The following is a 20,201-nucleotide window of genomic DNA, read 5'->3' on the forward strand; positions in this document are numbered from 1 at the left end:
GTAGGAGAGTTATCGCCAGGACCCTGAACAAATGACAATTTGCTGCAACCTTCAGCTGAACGTCAGGCCTAGCCAGCAGGTTTGAGAAAGACAGGTCAATACGTTTCCTCTGTTGAACTCGCAATAATGTGGGAATAAGTAGGGCCATAAAGAAGTCGTGGTAGTAGTTTGACAGGCCACAATTCATTTGTGCATCGTTCAACGGAATACGACTCTCTCCAATTGACTACGCCTGTGACTTTTCACCTCTCGCTCCTTTATTCTCTGAAATGAAAACCTCTCAGTATCATTAGCATCTTTCACAAATAGGGCAATGCAAGCATTAATGCAAGTCAGGGTCACTTGCTTCCTCATCACAGACAGGTTGGTGTCCTCTGTTTTCGAATAACTCTATAACTTTGGTCCTGTTCTTCCACAAGGTTACTCCTCACCCATAATCTCCTGTTTCTTTTCTTCCACCTGTGGAACCACCCTGAGGTAGTACCATCCCACTCTTTCCTCCCACTGAGGCTTTAGTTTTGCCGTACAGCGCCATCTCATATCATCTTCCTTCCCGACCTGCGATCTTCGACTAATATCCCCAAGAACCCTCCTTGCTCCAATCCTTCTTATGAAGGTTACTCTCTGCTCTCTCTCTCTCCTCTCTCCCCTCCCCCTGTCTCCCTCTCCCCCTCCCTCCCCCTCCCCCTCTCCCTCCCCCTCTCCCTCTCCCTCTCCTTCTCCCTCTCCCTCTCCCTCTCCCCCTCTCCCTCTCCCTCTCACTCTCTCCCATTATGTTACCGTACCTTTGTACAGGGTGTCTCAAAATAGATGGAACCCATTAACATGATAATAATTTATTACTCAGACAAGAATCTCCAAAAAAGATTACATTTCCTGGAAGCTGATATAACAATTAAAAAACTGAAGATTTGAGGTCTCTAGCTCAAAGGATACATTTATTAGAGCACATGTTCCAAATGACCGCCTTTGCGCCTTAGACACACTTGAAGCCGACGAGCGAAGTTGTCAATCACCCTGACACTCTTCCTTCCTGATGGCACGAATCTTCTGGGTGATGGCCACTTTCAGTTCAGAAATGGATTGAGGACGATTCTCATACACGTGGTCCTTCAAGAACCCCCAGAGATAAAAATCTGGGGGGTTCAGATCGGGTGAATGCGGAGACCACTCGGGTTCGCGGCGCCTGCTGATCCAGCCGATCAGGGAATCGGTGGTCCAGCCACTCCATCGTGATGTTGGCTGTATGTGGAGTTGCCCCATCTTGTTGGAACCATTGCACATCTCGATTCACGCCACGACGTCTCCCAAGTCCCCTCCAGAACTTGTTGAGCACCACAATGTAACGCTCCTTTGTGACAGTGACTGCCTCCTCGTCTGCGTCTTCAAACCAAAACGGGCCGATTATGCCATGTTTTGAGATGGCCACCCAGGCCGTGCATTTCACAGAGTGCGAGGGCCTCTGAAGCACCTCGTCTGGGGCTTGTGTGCCCCAGAACACATTGTTCTTGCTATTGACATGCCCACAGAGCAAGAAGTGTGCTTCGTCGCTGAACCAAACATCATCAAGAAAGTCAGGATCCTCTTCGATCTTGTTCTCGAACCACCGGCACATCACAACACGTTTTGCCATGTCAGCTGGTGTGAGTTTATGCTTGATCTGGATCTTGTATGGGTACAGCTGAAGATCCTTGATCAAGATTCTTTGCACTGACGCACGTGAAAGACCCAGCGCTTGGCTACGTCTTCGGATGGACTTTTTCGGGCTCCTTCCGACAGAATGTCTCACCGCATTCACATTGCCAGGAGATCTTGCAGTCAGCTTCCTGCCAGAACTGGGTGTTTCTGCCTTCTTGTTGAGGTTGTTTACTGATCCAGTGGCTTGGAATTTGTGTGCCCAACGATAAATTTGGTTTTTCTGGGGATAGTTGTTGAAGTTGAACTTCCTGCGACATTTTGCTTGCACCGTTTTGAATGATTTTGTCTCCAAATAAGTAGTGACGCAAAATATTTTTTCCTCCTTTGTCCAAGGCATTTTGATTGATAATAATTATTAGTTGTTATGGTCTCCTCTCTTCAAATCTGAAAAAAAAGAACAAGAACATTAATATTGGCAGAATTATTAGCAGTGACATGGGTTCCATGTATTTTGAGACGCCCTGTACCATCCGAAACCTTACTCTTCTATAAGCCCAGATTTCTTAACAAAATTCTCCAACTCTATGTGGTGTCATATATAAATTGCCTAAAGACGTCAAATTAATTATATTAGTACGATTCACTGATTCAGATCACTTTCCAGCCTTCCCGATGATGTACTTGGAGGTGTGGCAATCTATAATGCGAATGGTTGCGTTATAATTACAAGTTCAGGACAAATAAACAGTGAAAATCAAAAACAAATTTAATCGACCGATTGCATGTTTCGCGTTGTTCTGTTCAGCAGAGCATTCCTTAAAACACCCACACGTCTCCTGTGGCCGCAGATCGAGACCTTATACCCCCCACACACAGGTGATGCTCGTCGGTGATTCGGGTGTGGGCAAGACCTGCTTGCTCGTTCGCTTCAAAGACGGCGCCTTTCTGTCTGGCAGTTTCATCTCGACCGTGGGCATCGATTTTCGGGTGAGGAAAGGAAAGCGAGGAGTCATGACTCTCCAGCGTTTGCGCTGTGAAATGCAGGCCCGACGTTTCTTGTCCCTTCCCTTTCTTTTTTTTCTTTTTCTTTTTTATTTTTTGTTTGTATACAAGATCGAGGCTCGTGTAAGAACTAACATAAATCACAAAAAAAATAAACGGACACACAAAACATACAATAAAGGGAGCGAGAGACAAGATGGGGAGAGAGAGGGAAGCACACAACTACAACATTTGAGAGCAGGGACATCGGGAGATCTGTGGGAGGGAGAGGGCTTGGGGGAGGGGGAAACACGGGAAGGGATGGGGTGCGTGGGAGAGGTATAAAACACATGGACACTGCGAGGACTTCCAGGAAAGAAGTCGGTATTTCAAAAAAAAGCGGATCTGGGGTGAATTAACGGGGGTAGAAAAGATCAAGGTTTTGGATGGGGGAAGATAAGAGATGCTTGCGATAAGAGATGAAGATAAGATTCTTGCGTGGTTACGACTCACGACTCGCATCCTTGAATTCCCCGCATCACAATTCCTCACCATAACACGTGTTGGGATTTTATACATCACTTCTCAATGACGTTTCGGTGTCGAAACGATTTGTATACTGTTGGCAGATTTTACAGCAACCAACTGTTTTATTTATTTATTTATTTATACATGAGCTAAGGCTCGTAATAGAGCTCACACACACACACACACACACACACACACACACACACACACACACACACACACACACACACACACACACACACACACACACACAAGAGAAACACTTAACACAGCCACTGAGCTTGGGGGAAGTGCTGTCACTACATCACTTCCCGGGATACTCTGGGTACCAGCGACGTCATAACAATGTCTCCTCCCCATGGATGCCAACCAATGGGGAATGTCCGTGCTCTATCCTTTTCAAGCAAGGTTGGTTCCTTCATTTATAGAAAAAAAACGTATTATTTCATGATCCCTTACTTCGTACAGGAGGATATGATCTCCTTACACTAGAAAATAATTTACTAGTACCCTACTGCAAAGCCGCAATGAGCCGGCGAAGCCAAAGCCTCTTGCCACTATTTTACCCATCACTATGGCATCAGTAGGTTAGGTAGTTGGTAGTAGGTAGGTGTAGTAGGTACCGTACCTCGTTCAAAATGACACCATTTGCATTCTGGATGAGATTAAAATGTATAAACTCTCCTTGCTTAATTCGGTGAATTCCGTCTCAACTTCGGATATTTCCGGCCGTGAAAAACTATCCCCTACGGCCGCGAGATTTCTAAAAAATAATTATTCGTCAATTTTAGAATATTTGACGCCGTTTTCAGCGTCCGAAATGTGGTAAAAAGCTTTTTTGAAATATTTTTTCAAATGCTCGAATCTCATTGGTTCCGGTAATTGGTGACGATTTTCGTTGAAGATAACCAGGGTCCGCGCGGGTCCGGGGAACAAGGTGGGTCTTAAAGTATTTGAATTACAAATTAGAGGTGCATAAGATTGTGAGTCAAACAAATACGGGTGAAACAAACTCCTATTGAACTTTTTCGCAATTTTTTAATGCATACTTCCGCATCCGCAAGATGGCGGCCTCCATTGAGCGATTTGGTGCGTCAAAGCTTCGAAATTCTCAAGGGATCCAGCAAAATCTGGCTTTTCAACATAATACGTACGCGTTCATTCACAACACCGGCTTCGCCGGCTATAAAGCTTCTTTGATTATCATCTTCGGTTTGTAGGTGTACATCATTGTATACAAATGATTGTGATATAATTTTTTTACAAGAGAACATTATACTGGTGTGGCTTGCCATCTATGTATTAATTGATATAGAAAAGACTAGGTTGGGTTGGAAGATTGAATGGGGAGTGGGAGGAGCTGGAGGGACAGGAGGAGTTGGGGAATTGTTAGAAAAAGGACGAGAAAGATGGGGAATGAAGAGGAATGAATTGTGCACGGGTCCGACCACGAGGACAAGGCGGTCGAAGTTCTGTGCCTTTGTGTATATAATATGAAGACAGCACCTGAATTGCAGTGCACTCTATCATTCATTCATTCCTCCTCCAAAGGCATCCATTTTCTCCTTAAGCCTGGGGATATTTTAACTCTTGGTTACTCTTTGGCACAGTTGCCTGGTGTTGGCTTAGCGGTTAGGGTGCCGGCTTGGGATCCTAGGATCCTGGGTTCGAATCCCGGTCGATCGCTGAATTAATGCCAGGGGGGTTGACTCAGCCTGTCATCCTTCCGAGGTGGGCAAATTGAGTACCAGCTTGCTGGTAATTCCTTGTGTGTCGCAAGAAGCGACTAACAGGGTTGGCGGAGGGGAAGGTCATCCAGCCATAAAACATTGCTTCAAAAAGGGGACCACGGTGCCCTAAAAAAGGCCAACCCCTGCTCTGTGGGGAAAAATGGCCTATAAAGGTGGTTCTTTTCTTCTTCTTATTTTACTCTTTGGCTCTCGATGAGACATCCAAGTCAAAAACATGATTATTGAGTCAAATGCAGTGATTGGTGAATTCATGATTCAGGAAGCAAATATTTTCAGAAAAAGATTGGGGCAGAAACACCCATGAGGAGTAATTGACAAGTCTGATGAAGAATTGATGACATTTGGTATTTTCTCCATTTTTTCTGAGCATTACTCTCTAGCTGTGACGTCATTGGCAGTTGAGCTGTCCTCGACAGTTATTTTTGATATCACTCGTTACTGCACAACCTTTCACAGCTAAAATCTTCTCAAGAAGCTGTGGGTGGCGTTGACGCATTTTGATGTAACTTGACGTATTCAGGTCTGCCATGACATTTTATCCTGAAAAATAATTTGCAGATAATATAAAAAGAGTGATTCAACAATTTGGTCAAAATAAAATAGGTAGTTGAATAAATAATTGCATTCGGTAATATTTTTCATGTCTGACAGGAAAGTGCAGAGGTAGATGGCACCTGTCTCGCCTGTGTTCGATTCTCCATCCTACGACCGTAAATTGTCACCCTGGTGTTATGCATCCAAAGGTGAACCATCTATAAAATGGGATGTGGAACTGGGGGACCCGTCTGTGAGCATTAGCTGGCGGACGTTAAATATCCCACGAGTTATCACCTGTCCATCGCTGCTCTGAACTAATTCTAAATTCCTGACCTAACTTGCTCGCCCAAATCCAATTCCCCACGTTGGAAGGGATCTGGCACCCCATCACTCAACATGGACCAATGCCATGCTGGGATAAGTAGCAGAAACACACAGTTAACCTGTTATTTCAGAACCATGAATGCAAGTCAATGTTGATTGTGTTTTGATATTTGAATAAATTGTTTTTTTTATTGAAATTGACAAACTAATTTGTATTTCCTTTAAATTCTAGGATGTGTTCCTAAAATGTGCGACGAATAATCAAAATAACAAAAAATCAAAGCAATTTTTCTCATAATAATTAATGGAATAAGGGGGGGGGGCGGGGGAAGGTGGGGATGCGTTCCTTACATCGGCACTTCACCTATTATATTTCACTTTTTACATCCAAACCACTGAAGGTAGACGGAGGTTATGTTTTCACCTCTGTCTGTCTGTTTGTAATTTGGAAAAAGTATTTAAGCAAGTATGTCCGCCTGGAGCACCTGTTTGTCTGTTTGTCTGTCACAATTTTTGTCCACAGTTTTGAAGCAATCGTTCTGAAATGTTTGTGTATGTAGGCGACCGGCCAAGGACAGCGATGCACATTTTGAGTCAGGATCCGAATCTCGATCCGAATACGAGAATTTTATATTTTTAAAGTAATCCTTCATCATTGAGGGACGGGGCCCAAAATCATACACAGCATGTTATTTCAAAAAGTTATGGACGAGTTATGACAAAACTTGGTGGATGAGTTGCATAGGTAACAAGAATAAGCCGATTAGATTCTGGTTCAGGTCCGAATCCAGATCCGGCCAATCAATGGGATACTTATTATAAAATAAAATCTGACACGTCATATCAACATAGCCACAATGAGGGAGCAGCAGGACATGTGCTTATTACTCTCGCCAGAGGAGAGGGTATTGCATTTGAGTCCGTCTGTTTGTCTGTCTGTGCGTTTGTTTGTCTGCACAGAATAAATATGATTTTCTCTGAAACCGTTGGTCCGATTGACAGGAAATTTTCAAAATAGGTGCACCTTCACCTGTATAATTTTTAAATGATAATTATGACGTCATAAGTCACATGGTACGGGCACCATCTTGGAAAAACCGAAAAACTTTGCACCTCTATATCTCCGAAAGCGCTGCATAGAAAAAATGGAGACATGGCTCATTGTAAAGAACTCTCCATACGGAATAACATCTGTTAATGATGATGTCATAGGTGCCTCCATAATGACGTCGTAATTCAACAAGTACAAAACTTCATCCGATCAAGATGAAATTTGTTGAGCGTCATCGAGGGATAAATTGGTGAAGAAAAAAAAATGATGACGTCATCGGTCATGTGGTTTGGCCGCCATATTTGTTTTAACGCAAAAGCCTTAAAAACCACTAAAACTAAAAACACGTCCTGGCGAGGATCTGCAATCTCTGATTACTCTTTTTTGTTCCTCTTTTTAGAAGACAATAATAACCAGGTGAGCTAATAATAATAATAATAATGAGTTATTCAGGGTGTTATATATTGTTATGGTTTTGGAATAAAGGATAACCCCCCTCGTAGGTAGACGCACCACAACATGTAGCCTCGCTGTAGTTCAGTTATTTCTTAGTAAATGTAAGCGTAGTCCCTTCCTGTGTTAGTTTTGCGTTGAGTAGGCCAGTGAGTAGGCCTCAATTGGGCTAGCATGCCACGTGGTAGGCCTGGAACAAGTCTGGCGAGGCCGAAGGGAGGAGCTGCAGGGGGAGTGGCCGGTAAGCAACGAGCCGCCAATCAGAGCTCGAGGAGAGTGGCTCACCACGGCGACGAGAGGTGGGGCTTGGAACATTCGAGTAAGACTCTGGGGCGGGGCCATAAAACCCTGCTTCGGGCCCTCCCCCCCCCCCCCCCCCCTGCCTCAGTCAGAGTCGGGGTATCAGAGAGTCGAGAGTCAGTTGAGTCGGAGCCCCTGTGAGAGTCGGAGCCCGCGAGAGCCAGAGAACGAGTGGATTGAACTGTTTTGTAAGAGCCTCGTTGTACACGAACTCTCCCCGTGCCCTGTGCCCTGCGCCCTGCGCTGTATTAATCGCGCTTGAGAAGACGACCCATTCCGGGCCACAGACGCGCGTCCTCCTTGCCTGCGCTCCCTGCACGTGCCGTGACCACCAGAGGGCCACGTGGAGCGAGCTGTCCGGAGTGGACGACGCCAGGACGCGTTTGGGAACGCGAACTCTTCCTTCCTCCTTTTTCCCCGTGTGAGTGAGTGGGCCCTTTGTCTGGGAATTAGTTAACATTGCTTAAGTGCCTGCTCTGTGTCTCTTCGGATCATTGTACATTAATAAGAAATCGTGTTCTTCCTCTTATTTGACCGTTCCCGTCCTTTCCATCAATTGGCCTAGCATAGTACGAATAGAACTGCTCGAATCAGGTTCAATAAAAGTAACGGCACGAGTCACGTGATACGCACACCACTCGGGCGTACTCGATTAGTGTGGCTTGTGTGAGGTCCGGTCCCCGATACCTTTTTTCACGCTCGCTGCGGAAGTGGCGATTCGGCCTCGTGGACACGAAGACCCAAGCGGAAAAAGGGGTTTAACCCCCCCTTTTGTAACGTCGACGGGCTTCGGGAGACCCGCAACAATATTGTTACAGATCTCGGGGGTCGGCTCTCCCCTTATCAAGGGGGGGTTAATCCCCTTGTCCTTTTAGCTGGCCGTCCCAAGTCCTGGGAAGCTATAACGTCCTTCCTGGCACGGCGTTAGGTAGGGTTTGCTCGGCCTAGGGGTTCGCTGCTACCTAAGTACTAACGCCAGCCGGAAACGAGGGAATAACTCCCGCTCGAACCACGGATATGATGGATAATGCCGAGCGGTTAGCAATCCGCGATCCGAGCTATAAACAAAGACTAAACCCGATTCTGAGCGGTTCCTAATCGTGCCACAGGTACTCAATTGAGAGAAAGGACGGATGCGATCAGATTAGGGAAAACCAAGAAAGAACAAGGTAATTTATTACAAATATACAGGAGGAAAGAGGAAACAAAAGGATGTACAGGAAGACGAAGAAGAAGCAGGACACAGGGCAGTCTTATTACAGTCTTATTCTATACCCCAGACAAACAGACACACTCACACGGGGATTGTAGCTGGTAGGGTGGAAGGTCCAGGTGGATGGTCCAGGCGATGGGGTCCAGGCTCCGGTCCCGCAGGCGAAACCCGGCAGGCAGCTCTGCGCGTAGTTGGACGCGAGCGGACCTTACATATAGCTGGGGGAGGCTGGTGTCCTTCAGCGCACGTAATAACTGCACCAGCGTGCCAAATGCACCCTCTCCAAGGTTCTCTTAAAAGCGCCAGCCTGTGAGTCCTCCTTCGCAAATGTGCGCGCCTCCAACAGGTCCTCCCAAGTTCGTTTGCAATGAGCGCCGCTGAATAGTCCCTTACAATGCGCGCTCTCCCATCAGTCCTGTGAAAGGGCTTTTCGTTCGCGCTTATATTACGCGAGCCAAGATCACACCGCACGCTCCAAAACCACGCCCGCCAGCGATCTCACCTCAGCCCTGGTTGATTGGTGAGGGCTTACCGGCCACGCCTTTGACGGCTGGTTGACAGGCCACACCTTGTTCTTGGCGTTCCGCCCCTTTCTTCCTCGAACCTGACCGCATGGTTAGTGGCGTCGTTTGAGTGAGCTTCAGCAGCAAGGCAGCGAAAGCTGCTAACAAAGGTGCGTAATGGCATCGCTTGGAGAGGGAGGTCGCAAAATGGACGAAAGGGCCTACTCCTTATTTGATTGATGCAACGCAGATTCAATTATTGGAAACACGGCCTTAACTAAAACACATAATAATGAAATAACTGAGTTCCTCTGGTGGCCTACGTGTTGCTTGTGAACTAAGTAGGGGTGCAACCTTTAACCTTTAATGTCATATTTACAAGTGATTATTTATTTACAAAAGTGTGGGTTCTAAAACCGCAACGATATATATATATATACATACATATATATATATATATATATATATATATATATATATATATATATATATATACGTATATATCAAAGAAAGAGGTAGCAAAGGCGCAGGAGGCATGTAGGAAAATGTTCGGAGAACGCTTGGATTCGGAAGAGGGTTAGAGAGCGGTATTCAGGATTGCAAAGCAGATAGCGAAAGAGAGGTGTGATGTGATGGGGGTGAGTTGCTTGAAGGATGAAGTGGGACAAATCGTTGTGGACCCAGATGGAATTAAAGGAAGATGGAAAAGATATATGGAAATGCTGTTGAATACAGAGAATGAATGGGATGGCAACATAGAGAGTAACCCAGTTTTAGGACCGGCAGAGAAGATAACTGAGAAGGAAGTTGAGGAAGCGATAAAAGCAATGAAGAGTAGAAAAGCGGGAGGGCCGACGGGAGTTGTGGGAGATATGTTGAAGGCAGCAGGAAGTTGGGGTGTGAAGAGAATGACAGAGATCTGTAATCTGGTGGTGAAAGAAGGCCACATGTACATATGCATATACATGTCACTTTTCTTCTAAAAAGTGATACATGGCGATATAATATGCTAACGGCAGGCAAGATTAGAGCACAAGTCTCAAAATATGAAAAATGTGGTGTCAAAAGACCTATTCTGAAATTGGTTCAAAAAACAAATGGTCTTGCATTGGACGTATCTATACTTTGCAGGCCATTTTGGAACCGTCGTGCATTCAGGCACAATATAGCTCTATGCATGATGTATATTGTTGAATCAAGGCAGGCGGGGAGTTGTGAGATTACGGCAGAACAGAAAGCTCCACATTTCAAAATCCCCTTTCAAATGGCAAAGCGTCTTTACAATATTGCCCTGCAATTGCCTTATTACACAAAATGAGTTGTTCTGGAAGCAATTTTGGTTAAAAAAAAGTTACAAAAATGGCATTTTGCCTTTGAAATGGGCTGAATGATTGAAATGATTGGCGGGTTGAATTCCCATTTTTTTCGCCCTCTGCAATAGGCACGAATCACGATGTAGTATAAGTGGCATCAAATTGATGTTTCATCCAGCAGAGATCGGTGCAATGAGAAAGGGAAAAATTGGCAGATCAGTTTAATTTGCAATATCTTTGATGACTGGAACAAAATTTTAAGTCGGTCGGTTCCTACAAAGCTTCTTGTGATGAAATATCTATGTTGCATGCAATTTCAAAACTATTTTGACTCCAATGCTTTGTAAATGTAGGAATGCAAGAAAATACTGCATAAGGAATCGCTTAGACACAGGAGGAGGCCATTTTGTCAATACACGCCATTAAACTTAATCAATTTACTTGTCTTCTGTGTACTAATCCCATTCTCGTGATGAACTTAACGTAACTTAACATATTTTTACCTATCCTATTTACCTATCTCATATGTCTGCTCTATACCCATTGGTTAGACAGCTGGCCTGATGCCACCCACAATTGTAATCTGTAAAAACATTATACATCCGCCATTTTGGAGCTACGGTAACCCGAAGACATCTTCACAAGATTCATATTCACAATTGTCATGGCCTCCCTACAAGTTTTCCGTTCAGTGTAAAACAACCTAAGCGACTGTTAAAAGGATCATGACGTATCAAAAGGTTGGAGCCGATAGGTGTCGTGGGCCTTGTGAAGACAACAGTACATTTAGGCCTCTGGATTCAGGCCTTAGGCTTCAGGCATCTGGTGTCAGCCTATGGGTCAGTGCAATTCGACTTATCCAAGCTATATAACCACGATGTATTATATATGCACATAAGCAGTAGGCATGTATTTGTTTCATGAATTTGGGGTTTTTTTTTGGGGGGGGGGGAGTGATCGAGGCAGTGGTCTGTTGCCTATACACCACACACACCACTAGGATATCCTGCCAGCCCAGACAAACACTGTACATCTGTAGAAACCAGCACATTTTTACATTAATTACAAGGACATTGGTAGACGATGGACAAACATATATTATATCGGATTTGAACCTAGATTCCTTCCATCATGTCTCCCTCCTGTTCAGATGGGAAATCGGCCAACCGACTATGAACATCCTGTCCTGTCGCATTATTAAAACTACCTTCAAAGACACCGTTTTCCTTTTGTCTCTCTATGTGTTTGTGAAGTCATTTTGATCCAAAAAATGTGACCGTCCAACAAAAAAAATAATTGCATTTACCCCTGGAAAATTGGATCAATTTACCAGAACTCCCAGAACAGCCAATTACCTTATTGTGAGGACATTCAAATCAATATGATTTTGGCATTTTCATGACAGAAGCATCGATTGTTATTGAGTGGCTAAGCAAACGTCACAAAAAATAAATGGTTTCATTTGCTGAAACGAGACATGCCGAAGGATTTTCCAATTGTGACTATCGATACCGTTTGACCACTCAGTCCAGGAGATGAAATCTTTGGTGGGGAGATTATCAGTGTTGTCATATCTCATGTGGGAGGCAAGCGCACGTAACCCGTGTCCAAATGCACTTGGAACGACTCTCCGCTCGACGCGGAGCCCCTGCTAACGCATCTGGCATTGGATGAGATAATTTGAGCTTTCACTGTTGCCTGCACCTTTCCAAGTCCCTATTATGGATGTTAATGGCAATTTCAAAAGCAACCTTTGTCGAAACATGCCGCCTCGCACGTACAATGCTTTCCCTCTTTTTCCATTCACGTCCAATTTGTTATTTCTCCTTTTTATTTCCCCCTGCCCCTCTGTTTGCTTTCCTTTTTACCCTGCGCTCGCGAAGCAAAAAGCGGGGTTAAGCATTCATTGCGTATATGTGCCGTACGTGTGTCGTACATGTGCCGTGTCTGCATTTTAAAAAATCATTTTCTCGGCAACCGTTGGTCCGATTGGCATGAAATTTTACCACAGGAGGGCCTCCTCCTGTATAATATTTTAATGATTATTATGACGTCATAGTTCACGTTGTACAGGCGCCATCTTTGAAAAACTTCGCACCTCTATATCTCTGAAACTACTCCATGGAAAAAATTGACACCTGGCTCATTGTCAACTACTCCCCATGGGGAATAAGATATGTTAATGATGATGTAATCGGTGCCTTCGTTATGACGTCATAATTTGACAAATACAACACTTATCCATCCAATCATTATTTTTAAAAGATTCAGCAACTGTTGCTCTGATGGACACGAAATTTTCACAAGAGGAGCGCCTCCTCCTTTGAAATATTTTAATGATAATCGTGACATCATAGGTCATGTGGTACAGGCGCCATCTTGGAAAAAAAGGAAAAAGTTGCACCTCTATATCTCCAAAACCGCTGCATGGAAAAAATTTGAACATGGCTCATTGTAAATAACTCAATATGGGGAATAGGTGTTGTTAACAATGACGTCATTGGTGCCATAATTATGACGTCATAATTCGACAAGGACAACGCTTAGTCTGATCAGTTTGAAATGTATTGAGCGTGATCTATGCAACAATTATATTAGAGAATATAAATTTATGATGTCATTCCTCACGTGGTCTGGCAGCCATATTAGATAAAAGAAAAAAATGTTCAAAAACATAAGAGTTGGCTCGCAACAAGTTGACTGCGCAGGGTAAATATTCTATGAATACCATGTAGTCAGTGGAAGGTATTAGTAGGTAGGAAATCACCTATTTACCTCCGCCACCAAAGGTGGATGGAGGTTATGTTTTCACCCCTGTCTGTCTGTTTGTCCGTTTGGGAACAAAATATCTCAAAAAGTTGTGGACAGATTCGGACGAAATTTGGCAGAGTTTGTGACAAGGACGAAATGATTCGATTTTGGTGAACATCTGGATTCGGATCCGGCTACTAGAATTTTAAAAGTGATTCTTCACCATTGGGAGATAGGGCCAAAAACGATACATAGCACGATATCTCAAAAAGTTGTGGACGGATTTGGACGAAACTTGGTGGACCGGTTGGGTGTCTGACAAGGACGATTCGATTTTGGTGAAGATCTGAATATGGATTCGGATATGAGAATTATTTAATTTCTTCTTATATTCTTCACCATTGGCAGGAGGTGATGGCCAACTTTTTTTTTCTTTTTTTTCTTTTTTTTTCTTATAAATATTCTTCACCATTGGCAGATAGGGCCAAAAAACTATACATAGCAGGATATCTCAAAAAGTTATGGATGGATTTGGACGCAACTTGTTGGACAGGTTGTGTGTGTGACAAGGAAGAATCTTCAATTTTGGTGAAGATCCAGATCCGGATCCAGCTAGTAGAATTTCTTTAATGATTTTTCACCATTAAGTGATATGGCCAACCAGGCGGACGTATGCTCTCTACTGAGTGCCGTTCTTTTGACACTGTATTCTTGTGGATTATTGATTGGCTCACGTCTATAGTGGACTGTATTATGAATTGCAAGTGCAAATGAAATATGCTTTTTTCCGAGTACAATTATTATGCACAAGAGTAAGCTCTCGTGAATGCCCGCACAGTAAATTAGAAAACATTCCGCTTGCAGTTTTTGGCGATATAGTCGGTCTCATTAAAATGTATGGCGATAGATTGATCCATATTCATCCATACATCCACCCATTGGATGTGTATTCCTCCAGTTTTACCACTACTGGAGCACACGCCTCTGCTGCTGATTCCATAAGCTCCCCTGTAGATTTGGATGGGGATTTGGAAATTGATCAAGCATACACCGGGTCACAAGAGGCCCACTCTTTTGTGAAAGGCGCTGTGGGATCTTTAAAATCTGGCACACAATGGTCTCTTGTTTTATTTTTTTATTGTTTTAAGGTGCCCGCATACAATGAGCCAATTTTCTTGTTTTAAAAGGCGCTGTGGGATCTTTAAAATCTGGCACACAATGGTCTCTTGTTTTATTTTTTTATTGTTTTAAGGTGCCCGCATACAATGAGCCAATTTTCTTGTTTTAAAAGGTGCTGTGGGATCTTTAAAATCTGGCACACAATGGTCTATTGTTTTAGTTATTTATTGTTTTAAGGTGCCCGCATACAATGAGCCAATTTTCTTGTTTTAAAAGGTGCTGTGGGATCTTTAAAATCTGGCACACAATGGTCTATTGTTTTAGTTATTTATTGTTTTAAGGGGCCCGCATACAATGAGCCAATTTTCTTGTTTTAAAAGGCGCTGTGGGATCTTTAAAATCTGGCACACAATGGTCTATTGTTTTAGTTATTTATTGTTTTAAGGTGCCCGCATACAATGAGCCAATTTTCTTGTTTTAAAAGGCGCTGTGGGATCTTTAAAATCTGGCACACAATGGTCTATTGTTTTAGTTATTTATTGTTTTAAGGGGCCCGCATACAATGAGCCAATTTTCTTGTTTTGAAGGGCGCTGTGTGATCTTTAAAATCTGGCACACAATGGTCTATTGTTTTATTTTTTTTATTGTTTTAAGGGGCCCGCATACAATGAGCCAATTTTCTTGTTTTAAAAGGTGCTGTGGGATCTTTAAAATCTGGCACACAATGGTTCATTGTTTTAGTTATTTATTGTTTTAAGGTGCCCGCATACAATGAGCCAATTTTCTTGTTTTAAAAGGTGCTGTGGGATCTTTAAAATCTGGCACACAATGGTCTATTGTTTTATTTTTTTATTGTTTTAAGGTGCCCGCATACCATGAGCCAATTTTCTTGTTTTGAAGGGCGCTGTGGGATCTTTAAAATCTGGCACACAATGGTCTATTGTTTTATTTTTTTTATTGTTTTAAGGGGCCCGCATACAATGAGCCAATTTTCTTGTTTTAAAAGGCGCTGTGGGATCTTTAAAATCTGGCATACAATGGTCTATTGTTTTAATTTTTATTTTTTTTAAGAGCCCCGCATACAATGAGCCAATTTTCTTGTTTTAAAAGGTGCTGTGGGATCTTTAAAATCTGGCACACAATGGTCTATTGTTTTATTTTTTTATTGTTTTAAGGTGCCCGCATACAATGAGCCAATTTTCTTGTTTTAAAAGGCGCTGTGGGATCTTTAAAATCTGGCACACAATGGTCTATTGTTTTATTTTTTTATTGTTTTAAGGTGCCCGCATACAATGAGCCAATTTTCTTGTTTTGAAAGGCGCTGTGGAATCTTTGAAATCTGGCACACAATGGTCTATTGTTTTATTTTTTTATTGTTTTAAGGTGCCCGCATACAATGAGCCAATTTTCTTGTTTTGAAAGGTACTGTGGGATCTCACAGTGTCCTTTGCAAACAATAAGTTGAGTTATTGGCAGCTCCAGAATAGTAGGTGAGTATTTTGCTTGGCCAACTCCACGGTGTGGGGATAATTGCGGACGTTGAAGATTCATTATTACTGTAAGGTCTCTACCATGGTAATTCCAGCTGACAGGACAAGTAACCTATAAACCCCTCTGAATGATGGTGTAATTATTGAAGAAGCACCCGGCTTGCAAAGTACGAGGACGGCAATTTATATCGTTGGGTTGGGAATTGAACCTAGGCTAGTGGAGCTCAGTGGAGATTGTTTGTCATTTCCCCGCATGTTGTGTGTAAAGAATGTCACTTTTGCCACAATCACAACTAACAACACGATGCTTTACCGCAAGATAAACATCAAATATCTAAGCTTAGAGGAAAAAAAAATGTGCCTCGTACAGGAAACTCATCTTGGCTAGACAACTCCATGTTATTGTCTCATGTAAGCATATCCTGGAAGATTAGCCTGGAGGTACCAACATTCACCTCTGAGTCTGAGTTAGAATCCCGACCCAACTATATACCGTCATTCCGGTATTTCACAGACAGGATCATTCATTAATGTGTGTACCCTTCCTTAGTTGGTGGACGTTAAAGCCCCCACGGTGTCCTTGGCAAAGAGTAGGCAAGGTCTCACCATCCTGAATAAATAACAAATTCCTGCTCTAACTTACATGGACGCCCCCAGAAATTATGCAAGCAGCAGGGAGTTACTGCATGACACAGATGGATGAATGGAATCACTCTGCCTGCACCATCATTTATTTTAACATCTTAGTTACTCATCGTGTAGACTAGAAGATTCTAAATTATTGGGACTTTACCATTTCTCATGGCAACATGGAATCGACCATCAAAACGCGGCAACTGGATTTTTGCCTTCAGATCTCATGCTGACCGCTTCCTTGGTCTCCTTAAGCTTGTGAATTATTTTATCAACAGACTAGACCCCCGTGTTGCTGGTTTTTATTCTATAGCTCGGGGTGCTTGGAATCCAAAAAATGTCCTTGTAGAAGAGTGCTAAGTTGCATTGTGGCATCAACAGTAATTAAGCCTCCCCCTATAGGATAGGGCGACGCTTATAGCTGATGTAGGGTTTGTTTCTACAAATTAGTACCCCCCAGTTTTAATGCTACCACAGCACTTCTTAGACCCATAGGGATACTAAACCACCATTTAGGCTTGCTTTTTTTTGTGCCAATATCCCAGCTGTATCTTGGAGCCAACTGGGACTTTTGGAATGAAATTCTGCATCAATTCTGGGAATAAAATTATTTTTGACCTTGACCTAATTTAAAGTCATGACCCAATTATAGACATTTAAACATGTTTCACCATAACTCGACTAAAATCTGTCTGATTAGAACAAAAATGCCCTCACTAGATAGCCTTTTGTAAAAGGTGCAGTTCCACTTCATTTACATCATACCCATTCAAGTTCAAGGTCAAATGGTGGTCTGAAAAAAAAAATGCGTTTTTTATCATCTCTCAATTTTGCCAATGCGGAATCTCAAAGACCGCTTGGCCTTCCAAGATATTCTTGCATCATAATAGTGTACCTGCACTAAAGTTTTACACCTAATATTTGATTTGTGTCGACCTACTTTTTCCAGATTGTGACCTAATTAACAAAAAAACACATTTTTGATCATAACTTGAATAATTTTCCTCCGATTTTCATGATGTTGAGTTTTATGGATTGTAGATGGGGACACATTTTCTTTATTTACACTCTATTCCTAAATGTTGAAGGTCGAGCCTGTATGGCGGTCCGCACAAAATATGGCCATCATTGGATTGAGGGTGCCGGGGGAGGCTTACTCTTGGCGATCGCTTTGTGATCTGGTGAAGAATAGCTGGCGTGACGTTTCTGGATTTAGAATTTGTCAGATTGAAATCCACATGGGAGTGAATGACAAATGGCATTGTAGATAGCGAGGATTCGACCATTCGAGCTGTTTTGATCCTACATTGTGTTTTCTTTTTCTCTCTAATCCTTTCATTATCCTCTTCCCCAGACATCCTACACCCTTTCGAGGCAGTTCTGAGGCAGAATGCAAATCCATGCCCTTTTGATTCCACAGAATGTTCAGAATCAATTCAATATAAAAGTTGCAGCACGTCATGTGGAAAAAGGTCACGTCTTCCTCTTTCGCTTGTTACCTCCGCCACCAAAGGTGGATGGAGGTTATGTTTTCACCCCTGCTGTCTGTTCGTTTGTCTGTCTGTCCGTTTGTGAACAAAATATCTCAAAACGTTGTGGACAGATTCGGACGAAATTTGGCAGAGATGTAGCGTATGTGACAAGAACGAAATGATTAGAATTTGGTGAAGATCCGGATTCGGATCCGGCTACTAGAATTTTTAAAGTGATTCTTCACCATTGGGAGATAGGGCCAAAAACGATACACAGCAGGATATCTTAAAAAGTTGTGGACGGATTTGGACGAAACTTGGTGGACCGGTTGGGTGTCTGACAACGACAATTAGATTCGATTTTGATGAAGATCTGAATATGGATTCGGATATGAGAGTTATTTATTTTTTAAGTGATTCTTCACCATTGGGAGATGGGGCCAAAAATGATACATTGCAGGATATCTCAAAAAGTTATGGACGGATTTGGACGAAACTTGGTGACACGTTGGGTGTCTGACAAGGAAGAATTGATTTTGGTGAAGACCTGAATATTAATTCGGATATGAGAATTATTTAATTGTTTAAGTGATTCTTCACCATTGGGAGATTGGGCCAAAAACGATACATAGCAGGATATCTCAAAAAGTTATGGACGGATTTGGACGAAACTTGGTGGAGAGGTTGTGTGTGTGACAAGGAATAATCGATTCAATTTTATTGAAGATCGTGATCCGGATCCAGCTAGTAGAATTTTAAAAGTGGTTCTTCACCAATGAGTGATATGGCCAACCAGGTGGAGGTATGCTCTCTACTGAGTGCCGTTCTAGTTGCTTGTGGTTTTGCTCTGCTGTTGAGTTGGTATAATCTGCACATGATTGGTTTGTTTCCTAGAGAGAGAGAGAGAAAAAAAAAAACCCGAAAACACGCATGATAAAATAATCATTATCACATGATGTATGTGGCCAAAATAAGTTACCACTCAACAGGTAATCTGTAAGAATTATTATCATAAAAATGTTTGTGACGTCTTTTTTTGGTCGAGTCCGGCACTGTCTCGCCTTAGAGGTACGCATAGTCACATCTGAGCTGTCTAGCCTGGTTTTGAACCTCGACCCAGCTATAAACTGTCATCCTGGTGTTTCACATGCAGTGTGGTTCATCAATGTGTGTGCCGTCCATCCGATGGACGTTCAACTTGGGACTCCATCAGCCGGCATTCGTTGGTGGACGTTAAATATCCCACGGTGTCCTTCGTGAAGAGTAGACGAGTCACTTCCGGCACCATGAAAAAGTTCCAAATTCCTGCTCTAACTACTGTTGATCTGTAACACAGAGTGGGGTACATCGGATCGGAGTTGGTGTCCCATGCGTAAAAACGCATTGTTACTTTACGCATTGTTTAACAGGACATACCCTGCAGCTCCAACACATGTTCTCATTATTATACCTGAGCAAGGACAGGATGATCACAGATTATGTATAAGGCACTCATGCAAACATTTAAGTCATTTGCAGGCAAACAAGAAGACATGCTTGTGAATATAAATCATGGAAACAATTGGGATTCAATTTGTGTATGGTAGCATTTGAATCCCAATTGTTGTGTATCATGTCTACCTATTACTTGTTTAAGGGCCCCTATTACAACCACCTTACTGTGGGGTCGGCTGGAAATTATTTTTGGCCCAAATCTTGCACGAACCAGCTGGCCAGGCCTAACCTTCGACTGAAGGTGATTTGGCCAGGAATTTGTAATTTGTTCAGTGTGGAGGGAAATCTTTCTGAGGGATCCTGCATGTGAAACACCAAGCTGACAGTTTAAAGCTGGGCCAAGATTCGAACCCCATAATGTACCATGTCAATAACCCATCGAAGAAGAATTCAAATTCCTTTGTTATGATTTGACCATTTAATTTCTAGTACAATTTGAAGAAGAAAAAAAACTTATGATTATGGCCATAAAAACTTTAGATTGATTAAAACGGATTGGCAGTTTCTAAAGTGGATTTGGATAAATAATTAGCTTTTTCTATAACACGGACGACGATGGTTCAAATTTGGTCTCGGCTTTTTGTTATTAAGGCAGAGTTCTTCTTCTTCTTGCAAATGCATATTCCAATGGGATTCAATTACCAGTTTTC

At 42.7% G+C, this 20,201-nt stretch overlaps 1 protein-coding gene across 1 annotated transcript in view; it reads left to right on the forward strand.

Moving 5' to 3' along the window:
• The window catches only part of LOC137426772 (ras-related protein Rab-37), a 72,008-nt gene that overhangs the window by 5,871 nt on the left and 45,936 nt on the right, over window positions 1-20,201 (forward strand). The window contains exon 2 of the mRNA XM_068115642.2: window positions 2,515-2,625. Coding sequence (XP_067971743.2) covers window positions 2,515-2,625 — 111 coding nt within the window. The remainder of the gene's footprint in view (window positions 1-2,514; window positions 2,626-20,201) is intronic.

Source organism: Myxine glutinosa, chromosome 5, assembly GCF_964187855.1.
Source record: "Myxine glutinosa chromosome 5, kmMyxGlut1.1, whole genome shotgun sequence".
Lineage (NCBI taxonomy): Eukaryota > Metazoa > Chordata > Myxini > Myxiniformes > Myxinidae > Myxine > Myxine glutinosa.